The sequence below is a fragment of the Saimiri boliviensis genome, chromosome 10 (genome assembly GCF_048565385.1).
Source record: "Saimiri boliviensis isolate mSaiBol1 chromosome 10, mSaiBol1.pri, whole genome shotgun sequence".
Classification (NCBI taxonomy): Eukaryota; Metazoa; Chordata; class Mammalia; order Primates; family Cebidae; genus Saimiri; species Saimiri boliviensis.
The window spans coordinates 120,818,235-120,838,314 of NC_133458.1; the positions used below are offsets into that span (position 1 = coordinate 120,818,235).

Below are 20,080 nucleotides of genomic sequence, written 5' to 3' on the forward strand. Positions count from 1 at the left end.
CCTTCCCTCCTTTTCTTTCTCTCTTCCTCTTTCTTTCTTTCTCATTCATTCTTTTGCTATTCCTTTCATAAGTGGTGTATTTCCTTGTAGCATATGATATAACAATTTAATCTATGATTCTTTCCATACGGGCAGTTGTCTCAACACTAGTAATCAAACAATTTCTATTTCTCTGTCAGTTCAAAATACTTCATCACATTCTAAATTTCTGAGGTTTTCTTTAGCATTTCTGTTTTATTGGATGTCCCTGTCCATATAATTCTCTTTCAATGATTACGGTATTATAATTAGAGTACTTATTGCATTTATTTGATATCTGATAGAGGAAGGATGACTTCATCCATGTTTTTTCAGATGAGCATTCTAACATTTAACCAAAGCCAACTGCCCTGAATAGAATGACTATACTTGTGTTTAGTCGCTGTGATTGCTCTTGCTCTTCTAGAAAAACCAGGGTGTGGAGACTGTGCCAGTGAAGGGGAAGCACTAGGATCTTCATGGGGGCTGGAGTTAGCCCCAAGCTGAATGACTGGGTCTTCATGGCTCAAAATTTCCAAGCAGCCTAAGTGCATCTCTTGGTTACTCTGGTTAGTCTATGTGAAGGTCTGCCACCTGTGACTCTGTGTCCCGCTGGACCAGTTGCACATTAAAAACACCTAAAGAGCTTTTCTGAAATAATGATGTTCATGCCCCACTCCAGGTGGAGTGAATCAGAATCTCTCAGGAAATGGTGTCTGGGGTTTGGTGCATTTTAAAACCCCAGACAATTGTACTGTACAGCCAGGGCCAAGGCCCAAGGCCCTAGACTATAAGCTGCCTATAGTCAGGAACCATGCTATTCATTCGTTTGCCATTCACAGTCCCTTGTACCACTCCTGACATGCAGAAGAACACAGAAGAACTGAACTGAATTCAGGTGAAGAACCCAGACTTATACATCTCTACTCATTCTTCTAGGGAAAGAGTCACAGGTTATCAGTGACCAATAATACTTATGCATCCTCTTGGGGGCCTCACAGTCTTATTGGAAAAAGTAGCTTTAAGAGGGAGAAAAAAAGATCTGTCTTGGTCCAATAAAAGTTTAGCTGACAGTCTGAAAAGAGGAGGGCTTAGGGGGAATCCAGTGTATCCCCTTATTTTAATGTCTTGGAACCCAGGGATTACATGACTTTGCCAGGCGGCACAGCTCTTAGTGGCACATCTGGAACAGAAAGCAGCTCTTTTTATTCCAGATATTTGTGCTATAGCTTGTTGTCCTTGTGTATGTGCATATAGGTGTGAGTATGCATTGTTAGTGTGTGTGAGACTGAGTGTGTGAAGGTGTATATATGTGTGTATGTGAGTCTGTGTTGTGTGTGTGTGTGTGTGTGTGTGCGCACAAGGAATGGGAGGGGTATGGAACCTGAGCGGAACCAGTCTCCTTCTGCAGAGCAATCACATTATAATAAACAGAAAACTGGAAGTGCTTTCTTCTTTTGGCCCTGAGGTTTGCTGTGTCTTCTCCAGGTTGACCTTGGTCAGGTCCAGTAATATTTTCCTGGGAACAGGGCAGGCTTCCAGGGCTCAGAGTCTATTGCATACAAGGTGCTCTGCATCCAGGTGTACTGAGAAGAAATTTGGGGAAGGGTTGTAGTAGGTGGTCTTAGGCTTGATCTCGTTTGAATTGGTATGTCAGAGCAGCTGGGAAAGCATGGACCACTGTGCCTGTACTGGCTTAGGGTCCAAGAGTTTCCTATGAACAGATGGCAGCTTTATGCATCTGAAAATTCAAGTTAAAAAAAAAAAAAGACGATCCTCATCCTTGCTGAAGGTGTGATGTCCTCCTTGGACAGTCTCTCTTTTCATATCTGTGTCCTCCAAGGTGCTTCTCTGCCAGACCTGAGGACCCTTGGGTCCTAGCTCAAAGGCTAACTCTCTGCTGGCATAGCTTGGTCAGGCCCCAAGTCCCCCCACTTTCTTCTAGACTTCAGGGAGGTCGCATGGGGGAAGACAGAGCCTGCCTGTAACAGCCTTTGGTGGGTGTGGTCTGCTGGCTGGCTCCTGATATGATCCTGTATGCTTGTGTATCAAGGAAGCCCCAGCTCAGATTCGCTAGAGGAAAATCTCTGTGGAAGCAAATTAACCAAGAATTGGGCCATGCAGATTAGAGACTCACCTGAGCAGTTGGAAATCACTGATTCGTAGGCTTTGCTTTTAATCCAAATAGTTCGGATCACAATGCCATACATGACGCTGCAGAAAGAACCAAAGGGAATATTAAAGTGGCTGGTTGATCCCTGCTATGAGGACACAAAGAAGACCACTCCCACCTCCCTGAGTGCAAGATGTGAAGGGAGGGATCTTTTAACCATGTCTGCCCCTCTCCCATACTTGCTGTTTACAGAATTACAACTGAAGGTGACCGTGAGGATCCATTGGATGGAGTTACTTCTTTCTTAAGTGAGGAGGCTAAGACCTGGTAAAGTTATTGCAGTTTCCTCAACGTAACCCAAATGGTTTGAGGGAGAGCTGTGATTAGAATCCAAAAATAGGCTTTAGAGTCAGAAAAACTTGGGTCTCCTCTACTACTTTCCTGTTGTTCAATCCTGACTTTAGATAGTCTTTTAAGTGGCGTCTATGATCCCTGACTCCGGCATTCGTGGCTTTGTGTGATCCTCACCCCTTTAGTGTGGGAAGAGCTGGGGACTTGCTTCTAATCAATGCAATGTGGCAAAGGGGATGAGACTGATTGCATGGAGTGTAGCACCTGTCTTGCTGGTGTTTCTCTCCGTTGCTGGCTTTGAAGAAGCAAGCTGCCATTAACCTCACAGCTGCAAGTGAATGAATTTTGCTAAGGACCTGACGAAGCTTAGAAAAAAGCCTTTCCTAGTCCAGCCTCTGATGACCCTCTGCCCTGGATAAACACCTTGAAGGCTGCCTTTCCTGAGCAGGGGACCCACTTAAGCCATGGCCAGACTCTTGACCCACAGAAACTGTGAGATAATAAATGTATCTTGCTTTAAGCCACTAGGTTCCTGGCAATTTGTTGCACCGTAATAGATAACTACCACAGTGAGGCTTCGCTGAGATTCTACAAAACGATGTTAACAATACAGACCTCTTGAGCTTGTTGAGTATCAGATGTGACAATATTTAAAGTGCCAAGTATAGTGCTGAAAAATTAGTGGAGACTTACAAGGTGTAATTTCGTTTCTCCTCTTTTTTGCCTATTTTGTACACTGTGTCACACCAATTCTTACATGATTTAATCTGTGCCTAACAGGAAAATAAAGTGTTAATGATTCCAAAGTGTCAGCAAGTTTTTTGTCCTGGGTACTCTTTGATAAATAGAATGATTCATACTCTTCTTTCATATTACTTGATATTTTGACTACATTAAGCACCTTGACTAAAAACTTAAGCGCCTTGACTAAAAACTTTGGGACAAAGCAACGCTTTATTTTAAAACTGCATATCTTCCCTCTTGAGACTCATTAGTAAAAAAAAAAAAAAAAAAAAAAAAAAAAAAAAAAAAAAAAAAAGCAGAGCTTCAGTTTGCAGTAGCTGACGAAGCACTAATTGCTTTTAATGATCCTTAGAATATAAGTTAATTAATGGCAGTGTTAAAATCTCTGCTTCTTATTGCCTTTTCCCATTCTTGCTCAGCGAACCCCTCTGAGTGCTCCAGGAAAGCTCAGGGACTTTTTGGAGCAGTTCCCTTCTTTCACATATAACTGCCCAGGGACTTTTTTGAAATTTGCATGCCTGCAGTAAAGAAAAAAAGAGAAAAATGTTATTAGTGAGTTCAACCCTAAGTTGAATATTTTCTAGAACAGGGAAACTTCTTCCCCAGATAAGTGAAATATTGTGCAAGGTCAGGTTACACCCACCAGGGGATTCCTGTGGTTATGCCAATTGCAACCCCAATATTTAACTGACAAATAATTCAAATATTTATGACTATCAACCACATATATAGGGGGAGAGTTAAGAAATGTCTTATGCTTTAGTGATTTGGGCCTAAGTCACCTGCTCTTTTTACCTAGGGCCAATCAGATGAGTGAAAGCCAGTAATAGCTTTTCTGTTAGCATGGCAAACACCTAATAACTAGGGTATTATTGCCAAACCAGGCTACTACTTAGAGCATAGCAATCATGCATCAAAGAGACGTCTGCATTACTGTTTATCACCATTGTTTTTGGACACAGCGTTTTGCTCTGTCACCCAGGCTGGAGTGCAGTGGCCGGATCATAGCTCACTGCAGCCTTGACCTCCCACCTCAGTCCCCTGAATAGCTGGAACTACCAGTGTACACCACCATGCCCAGCTAATTTGTGTGTGTTTGTAGAGACGGGGTTTTACCATGTTGCTCAGGCTGGTCTTGAACTCCCAGGTTCAAGAGATCTGCCTGCCTCGGCCTCCCAGAGTGCCGAGGTTATAGGTGTGAGCCACCACACTTCCTTTTTCCTTTATCGGATCAATCAGCTTGTAGATAGGTTTTGTGGATTGTCCCCACAAAATAACTCCGTAATATGTACCTTCCTCTTTATCCAGTCTTTTGATGACTACTTTTATTGTGGTAAAATATGTATGAAATTTACCATTTAATCTTTTTGTTTTGTTTTGTTTTGATAAGGTCTTGCTCTGTTACCCAGGCTGGAGTGCCGTGGTGTAATCACAGCTCACTGCATGCATCCTTGACCTCCTGGGCTCAGGTGATCCTCCCACCTCAGCCTCCCAAGTAGCTGGGATCACAAGTATGTGCCACCAAACCTGGCTAATTTTTAAATTAATTTTGTAGAGATGAGGTCTTGCTATGTTGCTCAGGCTGGCCTCAAATTCTTGAGCTCAGTTGATCCTCCCACCTCGGCCTGCCAAAGTGCTGAGATTACGGGCCAGAGCCACCACGCCCAGGCCATTTTAATTATTTGGAAGTGCACAGTTCTGTGGCATTAACTGCAGCCACATTGTTGTGGTGCCATGTCCACCATTTGAGCACACAGTTTTTTCATCTTCTTCAACTGAAACTCTGTACCCATCAAACATAAATGTGATGCGTCTCATGAATTTGCGCATCATCCTCGTGTAGGAGCCACGCTAATCTCTGTATCATTCCAATTTTTGGCATATGTGTTATCAAAATGAGCACCTCTTATAATCTCTTGCTTGCTTATTAGCATAATCCTGTAACACTCCCACTCTGTTACCATCTCTAATGTGCACACCACCATTGAGGCTATAGCTGCAGGACACGGAGCCATCCCCCGGCTTCATGATCCAGCAGGTCCCCTTTCCACAAGATGCTATCCAGTCTCTTCAGCAGGGTATCCAAGCCTCTCACAGTATTCCTCCACCATCCTCACCCTCCTGGCTTCCTATATCCAGTGTCTCTCGACACCTCTCCCTGTGTTGGTTAGCCAACCAAACCAACCCTGACTCCATAACTCCTATGCACTTTGGATGAATGTGAGCTCCAGTGCTTCCCATCTCTCTGTGCCTGCTTTTCCCTCTCTTTGGAGTGCAATTTCGTCTTTTTTTAGTCCATCATCCATACATCAACTTGCTATGAAGCCTTCTTGAACTGCCCTTTTCTCCCTGGCAATCAGTTCCAGCTTCCTTGGGACCCCTAGGCTGGCAGAACACTCATTCCTTTAAGCCTGTCAATGGCAGTCATGTCTTTAGGATTGAGTGGACCTAGAATAGCTCCTTCTCATAAACAGAACTAAGGAAAAGCATTTTCATCATCTTGGTTATAACCTCCTCCATGTCTTTGCTCTATCTTCACTCTCTAAAGAGATGAGTTTAGCTTTTCTTGAAGCTTCTTAGAAATCTGAACACTGAAGGACTGCCCAGACTGAGAAGAGTGCCCCTTTTCTTGCACCTGGCTGGTTTATTTCTTGACTTCCTAGAAGAGGATCCAACACAGGCCTGTTTCCTTCACTTCCTTCATAGGGGCAGCTCATGGTAGTGTGATGGTGGCAGAACATGGAGTGCGAGCCACCAGGGCAAGACCTGCAGACATCCAGGAGAACGCCTGAGGCCAGATCCTGAGCCTTGGTTCTGGATCACGTGCAGGAAGTGTCGAGGAAACAGGACAAACAGTTCACTCTCCCCACAAGGCACGACAAAGCGTGCTCTATCAAACCGGAAGTGCCCCCGTCCTGACCCCCTCAAGGCTCAGTATGGGGTTGGGGACTTGAAAGATGCCCATCACTGCCTTGGAGCTGTAGACCTTCAGAGTCAGAGAGGGCCTAAGGTTTCACCTCGGGAAAGCCAGCTGGATTTCCTGACCTTACCTTGTGGGGCTTGAGGGTGACGTGAAGTTGTGCTCTGGAGGTCTCAGCAGGGCTATACGCCTGTGCATGGCCAAGCATGGGGAGAAGGGGTGAGGGATAACTGGCCTTTTGTTTGATAATACCCCTTTTTCTTTCCTCTTACCAAGACCCTTAAGGATTCTTCCTGGCCAAAAGTGTCTCTCTCCTTCTTTAATTAATTTTGCAATATTTATTTGAGCACCAGCTTTGTCCCAGGAACTGGATGAACTATTGTGGATACCATGGTAGGCAAAACAGACAAGTTCTCATTCCTCATGGAGCTCACATCTTAGGGAAAGAATTAATAACAAAATGAGGACACAAGTAAAATACGATTGCAAAGGAGTAAAGTGCTATGTAGATACAATGCAAGTGGTACAAGGGTGTATAATAGGGGCCCTGACTTAGTTGGGGGGGTGGGTTAGAAAGTCTTCCCAGAGGAAGTGAAGTATCAGCTGAGATCTGAAATATAAAAAGATTTTCTAAATGCAGACGAGAGTGATCATTCAGGCTGAAATGGGATCACATGGCCGTTCCTGAACTATTCACATGGTGAAGGGAGGAGTTGCTGTGAGTGGCTGAGAGCGAAAGTGGAACAGATGCTGGAAATTCAACTACAACCATCTTCCGTAATTTAGGAATGTAGGGCTACACACCTCTTGTACTTCTTGGTTAATTTTATGTATACATATATGGTGTCACTTTGTCTTTTTGTAGAGACAAGGTCTCACTGTATCTCATGATACATACATCAATACCAGCACCGGTGTGCTTTCCCTTCCTAATGTGATGGATTGACTTAGGGCCCTGTAATCCTCTTTGACCTTGGGCTGCATGCCCATAGACAGTGCCGGCCAGGTCCCTGGGGCCCTTTTACCCACAATGGCCATGTATTCCATCCACAGGGCTGCACTGACCTGGCATGGGGCTTTCCCACAGTGTGATCCCATTTCCTAAGCAAAATAAATAAAGTTTTCTCACATGTGACAAATCAATGATCCATGACTAATGTGCTTTTTTCCACTTATTTTTTTCAGTTGTTGGCCATGATTCTCTTCTGCTTATACCTTTATCTTACAGAGATGACAATGATAAGAGAATGAGAAATCAATTAGGTAGGAAGAAAATAAGCACAGCTAAAGTAAAGCAATTACACTGAGGCTAATAACCTCCCCAGCAACAGTTAGACAGTTACATCAAGTGAATTTCAAAACAACTCCTGTTGTTTTGACCCAGAAAAACAACGTATTGCCTTTGCTGTCAGTCACTATGGTTTCAACTTCTGGGAGCCTGATTTAGTGGATGATGGAACAGCTAAATCTTTATTCATACACTGTTCTCATGAGAGTTTGCCACCAACAATACGACTGCTTCTCTCTCTCTTTCTCTCTCTCCCTCTCTCCCTCTACTCATTATTTTCTCCCTTTTTTCCTTTCTTTCACAGATATTTATGGAGGAGCTATCAAATGCCAAAAATGGATCTGGGCATAAGATGGCCAGAAATTTTTATATTAGCAGGACGTGTACACACATGCACACGTGTGTGTGTGTGTGTGTGTGTGTGTGTGTGTTTGTGCATGAAAGAGAGAGACTGAGAGAAAGGGAGAGAAAGAGAGAATAGAGAGGGTGACATGACAGATCTGTTGTTAGGTGCAATTTATTGTGTTATTCATTCAATCTAATATTTACACTAATATTTAATGTGTGCTGGATGTGAAATCCAGAAACAAAAAGGTCGCATACCCTGCACTCATGAGATACAGTCACACTACCACATAGTCTAGATAAGTACATGGACAAAGTGAGATTGGAGGTTAGGGAGTGAGGACCTGAGGTACCTCTTGGTCCAGGGTTGGCAAGGGCAACTCTACTGTGGAGTTGGTATTGGAAATAAGACACAAGGGATGCGAGCTAATTGGCCAGAAGCAAGGCAAGGTGAGTTTGGCATAGTGTTCAGGCATGGGGGTGATGCACATGGGTGAGAGGGGTGTTTGTTCCATGGCTGGAGCTGGGAGTGCAGGTGAGGTCAGCAGCTCACCATGAAGCAGGCAGGGAATCTTTGAAAAAGACAAGTGGATCTTGTCCTAGCAGATACTAAATACATATGAAGCTAGGCAGTAAGTAAAACAATGAAGTACTCATGGCAGAAAAGCCACTAAGGTAGTTATTTGTGCTTTCCCCTTTTTTCTTCATTATGCCAATCACCATTATTAATAACCAAAAACAAAATAAAACATACTCAATATAGAGACAAATGACAATCAGGAGAAATATTTGCAACATGTGCAAAAAGGGAAAGGTTATTGTATAAAAACTACCTCTAAAGATAGAGAATAAAGAAAATAAAAACATTTAAACAATTAAAGTGGCATTACTTTTGATGACAAAATCCGCAATGACTTTTGCACCAATCTAATAAGTACTTTAGACAAACAAAAATGACAATAAGCATATATAATACATTTAATCTCATTTGTAATTAAAGAAATGCAAAATAAAACAACTATGATATGTTTTTTCTATCAATTTGGTAAAGATATATATATATATAGATGTAGCATGCATGAAGAGCATGAGGCATGATGAACAACATGAGTGAACACTTTCCTTGAGCCATTTTCTTTGTCTGTTTAAGCTTCAAATGAAGAATTTAACCTTACTCAGAGAATTGAGCCCAGGGGGCCAGAATATAGATAATAAAGAAAAAATAAGAATTGAACCTTATCTCTGAGATGAAATTGTAGTACCTATGTCAGGTACTAGTTGGAAACAAGTTCCTCACAAAATTCCCCCGGGGACCTGGTCTTGTTAGAGAAGAAAGTTGTTGCTGAAGGAGGTGGAGGATGTTAGTCCCCCAGTGACTTCATTCTTTACCAGGGGGAGCCATGGAAGAGGGAAAGTGATAGAAGGGCAGTCTCTTGTCAGGTAGGAAATGCTTCAGAGAAGCTCAAGGATGGCTGGAGGTCACAGCTGAGTTTTCATGACTACCGCAGCTGGAAGCAAGGAGCTAGGAGCCGGCCTTACAGAGGCCTTAGCTTGATGAGAGCTGAGGGAAACCAGCTTTTGAAATTATTTCCATCAATCAGCAAACACATTGTATTTTGCCCTTTCAAGGACACTAAAAAAACATGCTAGCCTGTAGGCAAGTTTGAGGCGAAGTCCTGGTGGGGGAAAAAAAAAGCCCAAATTAATGGGGAAATCATCGATACAGGACATCCTGAGCTGTGTGGTCCACGTGCTGCAGCATCCACTCTGCTGAGCAGGGATTTTGGCCATCATTTCTTGAGCTGATAGGAAATCAATCAGCAGTGAAGCTAGGACATGCACTGGGACTGAAATCGATGCCTCAGTTGCTTGGGATGACACAAGCCGCTTCCTTCCAAATGCTCTCTGACAGTTGTGGCTCACTTGCCTGTCTCCTCTGCCATGGGCCCCTTCCTACGTGCTGTGACTTACCTTGAATGGTTGTCTAAATAACCTTCTCTTTGTCAAGCTTCCTCTCAAGCTCAGCTTGATGAAGTAGAGGACAGTAAGTTGAAATAAAGTGTAGGTGTTAATTGTCCATTCAGCAGAGATGACTAGACAACACCCCATCTCAGAAAGCCTGCTGGGCTGGCTATTGGGGTTACTCGGTGCTTGCCCATCTCAATCTCTGATGGGGAGCAAGGCAGTTAGCTTCTTTTAGCCTTAAGTCTACTTTTATGAATAATTCAGGGATTTGACCATATGACGGATAACATTTCCCCCAGCTTTAGTATTCTATGAGACTAAAGATAAACAATAAGCAAAAAAGATGACTCCCACAATATCAGAAAACACTTGAAAAGCATGCCACCAGCTTCATAATTAAAGAAATGCATATTAAAACAATGATACACTTTTTAAACTCTTAGGTTGGCAAAGATTTAATAAGAAAATAGCACTACATTCCATCAGATTGGGGAGCAGAAAGCAAGAGCCCTTGTATGGTGTTGCCCAGAATATACGTTTTCCACAACTAATCTCAGCTAAAGGGCCAAGAAGCAATAAACCTTTTCTCAAGGGCAGCTTGTGACTATGCATCAGAAGTTTTAAAATGTGCATCCTCTTGGATCCAGACCTTTGATGTAGTAATTCCTCTAGAATGAGTTATGAGGAAATAACCAGAGACTCATGTACAATTTTAAGTACAAGGATTTTTATCACAGCTCTCTTTACACTATCGAAAACAAAGGATGATCTTCCTTTGCCCACGATGTGTTATATGACACACTATGGCAGGCTTAGAAGCACTTAAAAGGTGTAGGGTCACCATGGCCTAAGAATACATGCAATGTGCCAGGTCTCTCCCTGTAGTCTCCCACCCCATCCACACATACAGAGCCCATTTCAGAGGGTGATCCTGCCACGCGGCCAGGTGAGACCCTACCTTGACCAGGCTGTTGTGCTAATCTCTGTTGAAAGACCATCTATGGCTTACCATTGGCTGCAGGACACAGGACATCCTATGACTTTGTTGCCAAGGCCATTCACAATTAAGCCTCCTCCGACCACCGGAAGGAGCTCACTGCCAACTTCTGTTCCATTGGCACTACCTACCTGTCCACTCTGCCTTCATACTCACTCCCATATTTCCCTCTTATCCTACCTGAATCCTTACCTCCTTCAATGGTGGCTTCCAAAATATATTCCCTGCCATTATCTGACTCCACTGCATACACATTTTAGCATATTAGTGCATACTGAGTTTTATGTTGTTTGTTTTAGGTATTTCTATCTTTTCATTTACAAAATCCCTAAAACTGGTATTTGCCTTGTATTTGAAAGGCTGTGAGATATAAGAGAAATAATATGGTATGAAATCAGAAAAACCTGGATTTCAATCTTGTTTTATGTTGAGTAAGTTACTTAACCACTCTGAGCTTGAGTTTTATTATTCATTAAATTGGGACAATGGTAGTTATTTCACAGGGTTGTATTGTGGCTAATGCAGTAATTGTTAGCTATTTAGCATGATGCCCTGTAGTATATATCAGTAATTGTTAATTCCCTTCTCCTTACTGTACTTTGAAGAAACTAGGCTTAGCCCATGGTAGCCATTGATCAAATCTTGAGGCCTGGCCAATTCCCCCAAAAGCACTAGGAAAAACGAGCCTGCAGGGGAGGAAAGCAGCAGCTGGTGAAGCAGGAAAGCCCACCTTTCCCCACTCTGTGTGGTCCTGGCATGATAGCTTCTTACCTGATGATTGTCAGAGGGATGAAGTATACCAGGAAGGCCACAATGGTCATGTACGGGGTCCAGTAGGAGTCGTCAGGCCACAGGGCCCAGCACTGCACTTCACCATTGGAGAGTGTCCTCTTCCCAAATATGATCAGGGTGGGAATGGAGAACAGGAAAGACAGGCTCCAGGCAATCACGATGAGGAGCCTGGCTTGCTTTTCTGCCCAAAGGAAAGAGGGATGCCTGGGTACGTGACAACCATTTTCGAGAGCACAGTGGAGTCTGTTATAGAAAAGGATCACCATGGGGCAGCCACCCTGGACCTCACAGAACCTCCCAGTGCCTCAGTTTCCTCATATGTAAACAGTGAGACAGTACCTGCATACAGGGTCAATGGGAAGATTAGAGAGGGAAGCTTGAACAGAAGCTAGCACATTGCCTGGCCTAAGGTTGGTGCTTCTTCTTTTCTGATTTACCCATCTGACTTGAGATGTGGATGAATCCATCTCTGCAGTGTTAGGGAGCTCAGTCTGTGCCATGTACATCTGGTTAGTTGCAGTGCAAATGCTGAGTTGTGTCTACCCACACACAGTCAGTCTCTTGGTACCAGGCACGGCTACAGGCTTTGGTCTGTGTGGCATCCTTTCACTGTACCCAGCACTGCAAAGCACTGGGACAGTTTTCGACAGTTATTTGCCAAATGGGAAGGAACCTTCTTCTTTTTTTTTTTGGTAGGAAAATGAATGGACTTATAAGGCAGAAAAAGAACACTGAACTTTGATCTGGAGAATGGGGCTCATTCAAACCCAGCCCAGAAACCTGGTAGCTATGTCTGCACACTGGATTTCAGTTCCAATATTCTCTCCTTGGCTAAACCATGCAGTCTCAGCCTCATCTTTTCTTTAAATTGGTATAAAAAGTACCTGTTCTGGTAACCTCAGCAGGTTATGATGGGAATGGAGAGAGATAATTCATATATAAGCTAGTACCTTTAAAATACACTTGTTGTTATGATGTGATGCTTTCTAACAAGCTGTTGAAGCTCTTGCCTCAATCCCTCACCTAGCTGTGCTTTCTGTGCTGATTGTCCCTGGGACCTTCTTCCAGAAACAGAAGGCCACCTTGCTCCACTACTTTCAACTTGGAAAGCAGTGTGTCTTTGGGTGGGGTTGGAATGTAGTCAGTGGTGTTGTTGAACGGTGTGTTGGCTGTGGTCAAGGAGCTACAAGAAGTGAGAAAAATCTAGAGGAAACTACGGACTCTACAAAAATCTCAAACCCAAAATATTTAGGAGAATAATATCTAGGGTCCTGTTCTTGCTGAATTGTATGCACTGGAAAGACATATTAGATTTGTGTAGAAAAGAGTTGTTATTGGCCCACTGAGCAAGCAAGAGTCTTGGGGTAGAATTATAATAGCAATCCGATTAAGGTCTTTCCTGTTCTTTACTTGCAACCAGTAATCCACTGGAATGGAGGAGTGGTTTTCCTGCCCACATTTGGAAACTTAAGCCCCTTTGTGTCAGTGACGACTCATAGGTGACAGACACATTAAGTGGTAAACATTGTGTCAATTTAGTTAATTGCATACAAATTAGTAATACACATTTTTATGTAATTAACAAAAACATTGTTTTATTCTAGATAACAATAAAACCCCCAAATTCCCAAGATCATTTCAAGTTAAGTCTTTTCTCTCTAGGTGGGCTTGCTTCAGGGAGGAAGCTGGAATCTGGGCAGGGGGGCCGGCCCTTCCACTCTCTATCCCCATCTGCTGTTCCTCCTCCTCCCCCAGGTTGCTAACCATGTTGGGGTCTCTCCAGAGCTGGGGTACAGGGAACCCAGAGGAGGAAGAGGACAGTTCTCGCTTGCCTGGTGCTGTCATCAGATGGCTTTGTGCTCTCTGTGCCTGGCTGCCTCCAAAGCTGACTCTTGGTCCCCTAAGGAACTTTTCTGGGTCCTTTGGAAATTCTCCTGAGGAGTGTGTCTGGTTGACTTGGGCTTGACTTGGGCAGTGGCTTTCCACCCCTCCCTGGTGACCTCCAGCTTCTTCCTCCTGAGGCCTCTTACTCTCTGGCAGTAATGTCTGGGGCAGGATCTTTTTAAAGACAGCCTCAGGCAAACTTTGCGATGCCAGTTCTACATGGGCCCTCACGGCTAGGACCACAGCGCCAACCAGCCTCTCCTCAGCATTCTCAGGTGTGAGGTAGTCATTGATCCACAATGCTCTCAAATACTGGAAACATGTCAAGCTCTGTGAGTCACTGTGTGAAGCCCTCTCACTAGACATAGTTTATGCAGACATCAAGTCACCTGTGATTAGGACAGTATGAAAGGTGAAAGAGAGACTGAGAATAGTGTCAACATCTTCACTGGATGAGAGTTGTGGCCACATGGGCACAGAAGGGAGGCGTTGTAGAAGGTAGTCTAGACTCATAGCATGAGCATCAGGGAAACAGAGTGGGCAATACTGAAGGAGAAATGGCCTTGAGGTGGCCTGGATAGGTAGGAAAATGTCATCACCACCACCAGGCCATGAGGTACCTAAGACAGAAGGCTGAGGAGCATGCTCTTGAGATGTCTTAAGGAAATCGGCCACCTCAGGAGGCAGGTGGTGGAGGGAGCCTCCCGTTAGGAAGTTGATGGTATAGGGGAGCTGGTCCCTAAAGGAATAGAGAAAAACCGGGGTAGAGAGAAGCAGTGGGAGTTCAGATCAGGAAAGAAGCAGGGTGGGGTTAATAGGGCAGGTGATGGTACTGGAGGGGATTCTTCTTGATGGTGAGGGTGTGAAGCCTGATGGGTTTCTATGGACCTGGGTGACATTAATAGCTGGCCTCTGTGCTCTTGTTCTTTCACTTGTTGGAATTCGAATGTCATCTCCTTCTGTAGGTTCCAGGGTACTGTTAAGGGCAACATGTCACTCCTGGTCCCCACCCGGGTTCCCACTTGATGGATCTACTGCATTCACTTCTGCGAGGGAGGCACAGGGAAACAGATTAAAGGAGTATAGCACCATGCTTTAGGATCTCCCCTACCAAGGTCTCCAAAGATGTTTCCCTAAAGGCCCACCAGGGTACAGGCTTGGAGCTGTTTTTCTCATACTGGAGCTGGGCTATGCTGGGAAAGCCCCACTCTCTTAGGCTGTGATGTGGCTGCCACAGCAGGGAGACTGGTGGCCTTCTAGGCAGCTGGGCCCATGTGCCATGAAGAGTGATTTCTCAGGGCTGAAGGATCCAGGACTGAACAGAGGAAATGCGGTTTGCATATGAGGTGGACTGGCTCGTGTTTCTCCCCCATGGAAAGTCAGACCCCCTCTTGCCTGTGCTCTTGTCCAGCTCTGCGCTTCTCTGCGGCTTAGCCTTCCCCTTTTCCATGTAACTCATTTATCTTTTTAAAAATCGTATAAGTTACACACATTGATTACAGAAATACTAGCAAATAAAAATAAGCGAAAAGGAAGAGAACTCCATAGTGGCACCATCTAGAAACAGCAAGTTTAAATTTTGATAACGCATGTATATATAATACATAGATTACACATTTAAAGATGAGATCATGATACAGATGCTACCTTGTAAACTAATTTTTTCCTCCGAAAAGCCTGTCATGACCATCTTTTCCTGTTAAGAAATGTGACCTGTACAAATGACCTTTTTTTTTTTTTTCTGGTAGTAAGATCCTTTCTTCAAGTATAATTTTATCTTGGACCTAGTATAGAAACGTGTAGAAAGCTCAGGTATCCTCAACTCAAACTGAGACAGCCAGCAGCTCCCAGACCTGTCCTGGGCAGACCAGAAAAAATGAGCCCTCTGGGGGTCAGTGTGGGAAGTGCAATTGGAAAAGCACTGATAAATGACATTTTTTCCAATCGTCACACTTCAATTTTATCAATAGCCTATTACTATCTAAGTTATTTCCCATTATTTTTCATTATAAATAATTTATATGCATCTATTTTCTCAGTTCTAGTTATTCCTTAGGATACACTCTTAGAAGATTTATAAACTTGACTAATACTGTTACATTTCTCTCAAAAGTATCTACAATTCATGGCTCTCACTATAACTACAGAAGTACCCATTTCTTTATACTCTCCTAACACTTTGATAATTCTTCCTTTTAATCCTGTTATGTGGTTGGTAACATTTTATATCCAAATGTTTAATCTCTCAGTTCTTTAATTAATAGTCAAAAGGAACATTTCTATATCTTTTCTATTCATTTTCTTTCTTTTTTTTTTTAATTTTTTTCTGATGAAGTCTCGCTCTGTTGCCCACGCTAGAGGGCTGGAGTGCAGTTGTGCAATCTCCACTCAACCGCAACCTCTGCCTTCCAGGTTCAAGTGATTCTCGTGTCTCAGCCTCCCGAGTAGCTGGGATTACCGTTGTGTGTCACCATGCCCAGCTAATTTTTGTATTTTTCGGTAGAGACTGGGTTTTACTATGTTGGCCTGGCTGATCTCAAACTCCTGACCTCAAGTGATCCACCCAGCTCAGCCTCCCAAAGGGCTGGGATTACAGGCGTAAACCACAGCAGCCGGTGTCATTTAGGTTTCTTTATTTTTTGATAGTTTGTTCACGCCCTTTGCCCATTTACTCAATTAGAATGTTTTTATTTCTTTGCCTGACTTCTTTATAAAAAGGATATTGTTCTTGCCTGTTATATAAAAATATTTCCCATTTGTAATTTTGCTTTTTAAGTTTGATTATGGATATTTATTCTTTATATAAATAATTTAACTTTTTCCCCCTTGTTGTTTCTGCTTTTGGTGTGATTCCTGGGAAGGCCTTTTCCTCACTGAAATTATGAAGGTGTTACTCAAATATTCTTTTATTCCTTTTATGTTTAAAGTGCTCTTTTTTTCAATCCAACTAAAATTTACTTTGTTCTTAGCCATGGTAGGTGGCGATCTAATCTTTTGAAAAAATGGCCAGATAGCTGAGTTGAAATTTCATATGATTTATATGTGTTATTCTGGTTCCACTATTATATTGTTTTAATTATCAAAGTTTTATATAATGTTTTAATATGACACTGCATATTTATCTTTATTATTTTGATATTTTTCTAATTATTCTCATATTCATCCTTGGTGAAGAGCTTTAAAATTGTCAACTTTTCTGGAGTTGCTGGCTAAGAAAAATACCGCTTCGGTAAATAGTAGTAAAAAATAAATAAAAGATGGCCTCCCCTCAGGTTAGCGGCCATTGCCTTGTGCCTGGACAGCTGCGTCTGACTCTCTCCTGGCTTGTCCCGGCTCCATGGCTCTCCGCAGACAGCCCTGCTACTCTCTGGGAAATCTCCTCTTTCTACGGCTTTCTCTTAGCTGAGTCGCATAAACCCTGAACCCTGCCTCTCACAGCTGCCCTTACATTCTGACAAGCTGCGGTACTAACATGACTCCTGCGTTGTTTCCTGGAATCTCTTGTGCCTCATTCTCACGGGCTGCCATCACCCTATAAACCTGTGAGGATCAGTTCATCCTCTGCAAGGCCAGGGAGTGCTCCCAGGGGCTGAATTACGCATTGACACTTGGCTTCCGTGTTTAATCTGCTCCCTCGTGTGCTGGGAATTCTTTGAAGTTTCTGGTATTTGGATGGCTTCTTTCCTTGGCTCTCATTCCAGATGCAGGTCTCCTCCTGTTTTTACATTTCTTCAGTGACTTTTATTGGTACTGCCCAGAGGAAGGGAGCTGCCTAATGTCTGCTTCCAAGCTTCATCTTTCCCAGAAGCTATGGATGATGAGGATTTTCCAAGCACCCTATGTTGAGCCTCTTCATTTTGTAGTGAGGAAATAAGTTGTTTTACATCTTTAGAAAAGCACTCTAATGTTAATTGCTTCCTTTCTGATAATTTAGGACACTGTTCATGATATTAGACAGTATCTCCCAGAACTAGACATATTTTCCATGAACAAACAGCTAATTTTAACCCAGTGAGTTTGGTGAAACGTAATCCATCAGGTCACCCTCTTGGCTATGGGTCTCAAGTCCTCGCCTCTGACAAGTTTCCTGGGACTTCCCTCATGTAATTTCCTATATTTATTTTTCCTTCACTTCTATTTCTTCACCTTAAAATTCTTAGGTGTCAATATTCTTTTGCCCACCACATTCCATTCTTTCTGAAGCCTGCTAGGCATAAACAAAGAGATGGAAAAATAAGTGTATCACGGGCCAGGTGCGGTGTTTCATGCCTGTAATCCCAGCACTTTGGAAGGCCAAGGTGGATTGTTTGAGCGGAGGCGTTTGAGCCTAGCCTGGCCAACATGGTGAAACATCATCTCTACTAAAAATACAAAAATTAGCCAAGCGTGGTTAATTACAGGTGCACACCTGTAATCCCAGCTACTCAGGAGGCTGAGGCATAAGAATCACTTGAACCCGGGAGGCAGAATTTGCAGTGAGCCAAGATCGAGCCACTGCACTCGAGCCAAGGTGACAAAGCAAGACTCTGTCTTAAAACAAACAAACAAACAAACAACTGTATCACAAACCAAAAATAAAGTTAGAAAGCCCTCCAACCATCTGAATGAATTTCTTCCTCAGCCAAGGCTCTTTTAAAACATAACCTGAGAGGCTGTTCCAGGCCATGCTGGGAAGTGGGTGTCGGACATGTCTCATTGTATCCCTCCAACATTAACAGCAACGCAGACTTTAAGTCTGATGAGAAACATTTTACAACCTAGTCTCTCACACTGGAAGCCTACAGCCTGAACGTTTCCTCTGCAAATAAGAAATATGGTCTCCACATTTCTTTATCTTAACTCAAGACGTTTCTTTCTATTGCTCCCAGGTCTTTAGATAAATTTGACCAAATGTCAACCAGAAAACAATTAAATCTACCTATAATCTGGAAGCCTTACCTACCCCACCCCACCCTATCCAACCTGCCATTTTGGGGCCAACCCTATGTATTTCTTAAATGTGTTTGATTGAAGTCTCATGTCTCCCTAAAATGTATAAAACCAAGCTGCACCCTGATCACCTTGGGCTCATGTTCTTATGACTGCCTGAGGGCTTTGTCATGGACCATGTTCACTCATTTTGACTCAGAATAAATCTCTACCAATATTTTACAGAGTTTGATGCTTCATTGACACATCTTTGCATATCTATGTCATGAAACGTTCTTCCTATCTCTCCTGCCTCATCCATTCCCTGCCTCCCCTGTCATAATAACTAGGGCTGCACAGTGCCCAGAAAACTTGGTACAAGCCTCAATCCTTCACAAAACAGACGGGTCAAATTACCAAGAAGAAGCCTAGGAAACAAGTACACATTCTATTTGTTAAGTTAACTTCTAAACCACTTTGTTGATATGTAACTGACATATAAAAAGCTGTACATATTCAACACATACCACTTGATGTGTTTGGAAATATGTATATACTCATGTAACCATGATTACAAGCCATGCCATAAACATATCCATCACTTCCTAAGGCTTCTTCCTGTCCCCCTTTAGTTTTGTTTTGTTTAGTTTTTTTCCTTTTGTGGTAAGAGCACTTAATGTAAGATTTACCTTGTTAGCAAATTCTTTTTTTTTTTTTTTTTTTTTTTTGAGACAGAGTCTCACTCTGTCACCCAGGCTGGAGGGCAATGGCGTGATCTTGGCTCACTGCAACCTCCACCTCCCAAGTTCAAGAGATTCTCCTGCCTCAGCCTCCTGAGTAGCTGGTATCACAGGCATGTGCCACCGTGCCCAGCTAATTTTTGTATTTGTAGTAGAGAAGGGGTTTCAACATCTTGGACAGGCTGGTCTCGAACTCCTGACCTTGTGATCCACCTGCCTTGGCCTCCCAAAGTGCTGGGATTACATGCACGAGCCACCACGCCCGGCTGTTAGCAAATTCTTAAGACTGCTATTTAGTATTGTCACTCATATGTCTCACGCTGTGCAGTAGACCTCTGGTACTTATTTAGTAGGATCAAAATAACTTAATTTTAATTGCATACAACACACTAATATGTTCTTCATGTAAAAATTACTGCCTTGCATATAAGTTCCTGTGGTGGTCACTACCACTAGTCTAACTCCCATCCCTAGAAGTGAGGTCAAATGTCAAGTTGGTGTGTGTTTTTGCAGATTATTGTTCATTTTCCCTAGAGCTCTCTTTTGTGTGTTCTCTCTTTCTGCTCCTCTCTATCTTTCTGTACATAGTATCTAGCATTTGTTTTGAGTTTTTGACTTTAATGGTATCATTCTGCATGGGTTTTTGTGCATGTTGTTTTCGTCACTCAGCATATAATATGGATATGTTCATGTTGATGCATATTACTTCCCATGGCCCTACCACTTCCACATTGAGAGACGGCTATATAGTATTTGAGGGCACCAGAGCTAGACCCAGACTGTATGGATTCAAATCCTGCTCCTGCATTTACTAGCTGTGACCTTGGGCAAATTACTTTCACTCTTGGAACAGCAATTAACTATAAAATACAGATAATAATAGAACCTACCTCAAAGAGATGTTATGAATATTAAAATATTTCATACATGTAAATCACTTAGAATCATAAATGACACCTAGTGTGCAATCAATAAGCATAAGCTACTGAAACTTCTTTCATAGACTAGTTAACCG

General features: G+C 42.9%; 1 protein-coding gene and 1 non-coding gene across 2 annotated transcripts in view; both read right to left on the minus strand.

The window, feature by feature from the left end:
• The window catches only part of NPSR1 (neuropeptide S receptor 1), a 169,973-nt gene that overhangs the window by 14,013 nt on the left and 135,880 nt on the right, over positions 1-20,080 (minus strand). Inside the window, exons 5-6 of the mRNA XM_003930733.4 lie at positions 11,513-11,714; positions 2,156-2,232 (exon numbers count right to left, since the gene is read on the minus strand). Coding sequence (XP_003930782.1) covers positions 2,156-2,232; positions 11,513-11,714 — 279 coding nt within the window. The remainder of the gene's footprint in view (positions 1-2,155; positions 2,233-11,512; positions 11,715-20,080) is intronic.
• On the minus strand, positions 5,025-5,129 carry LOC120360926 (U6 spliceosomal RNA). The gene has a single exon (XR_005577308.1). It is a non-coding gene; the product is annotated as a U6 spliceosomal RNA (small nuclear RNA).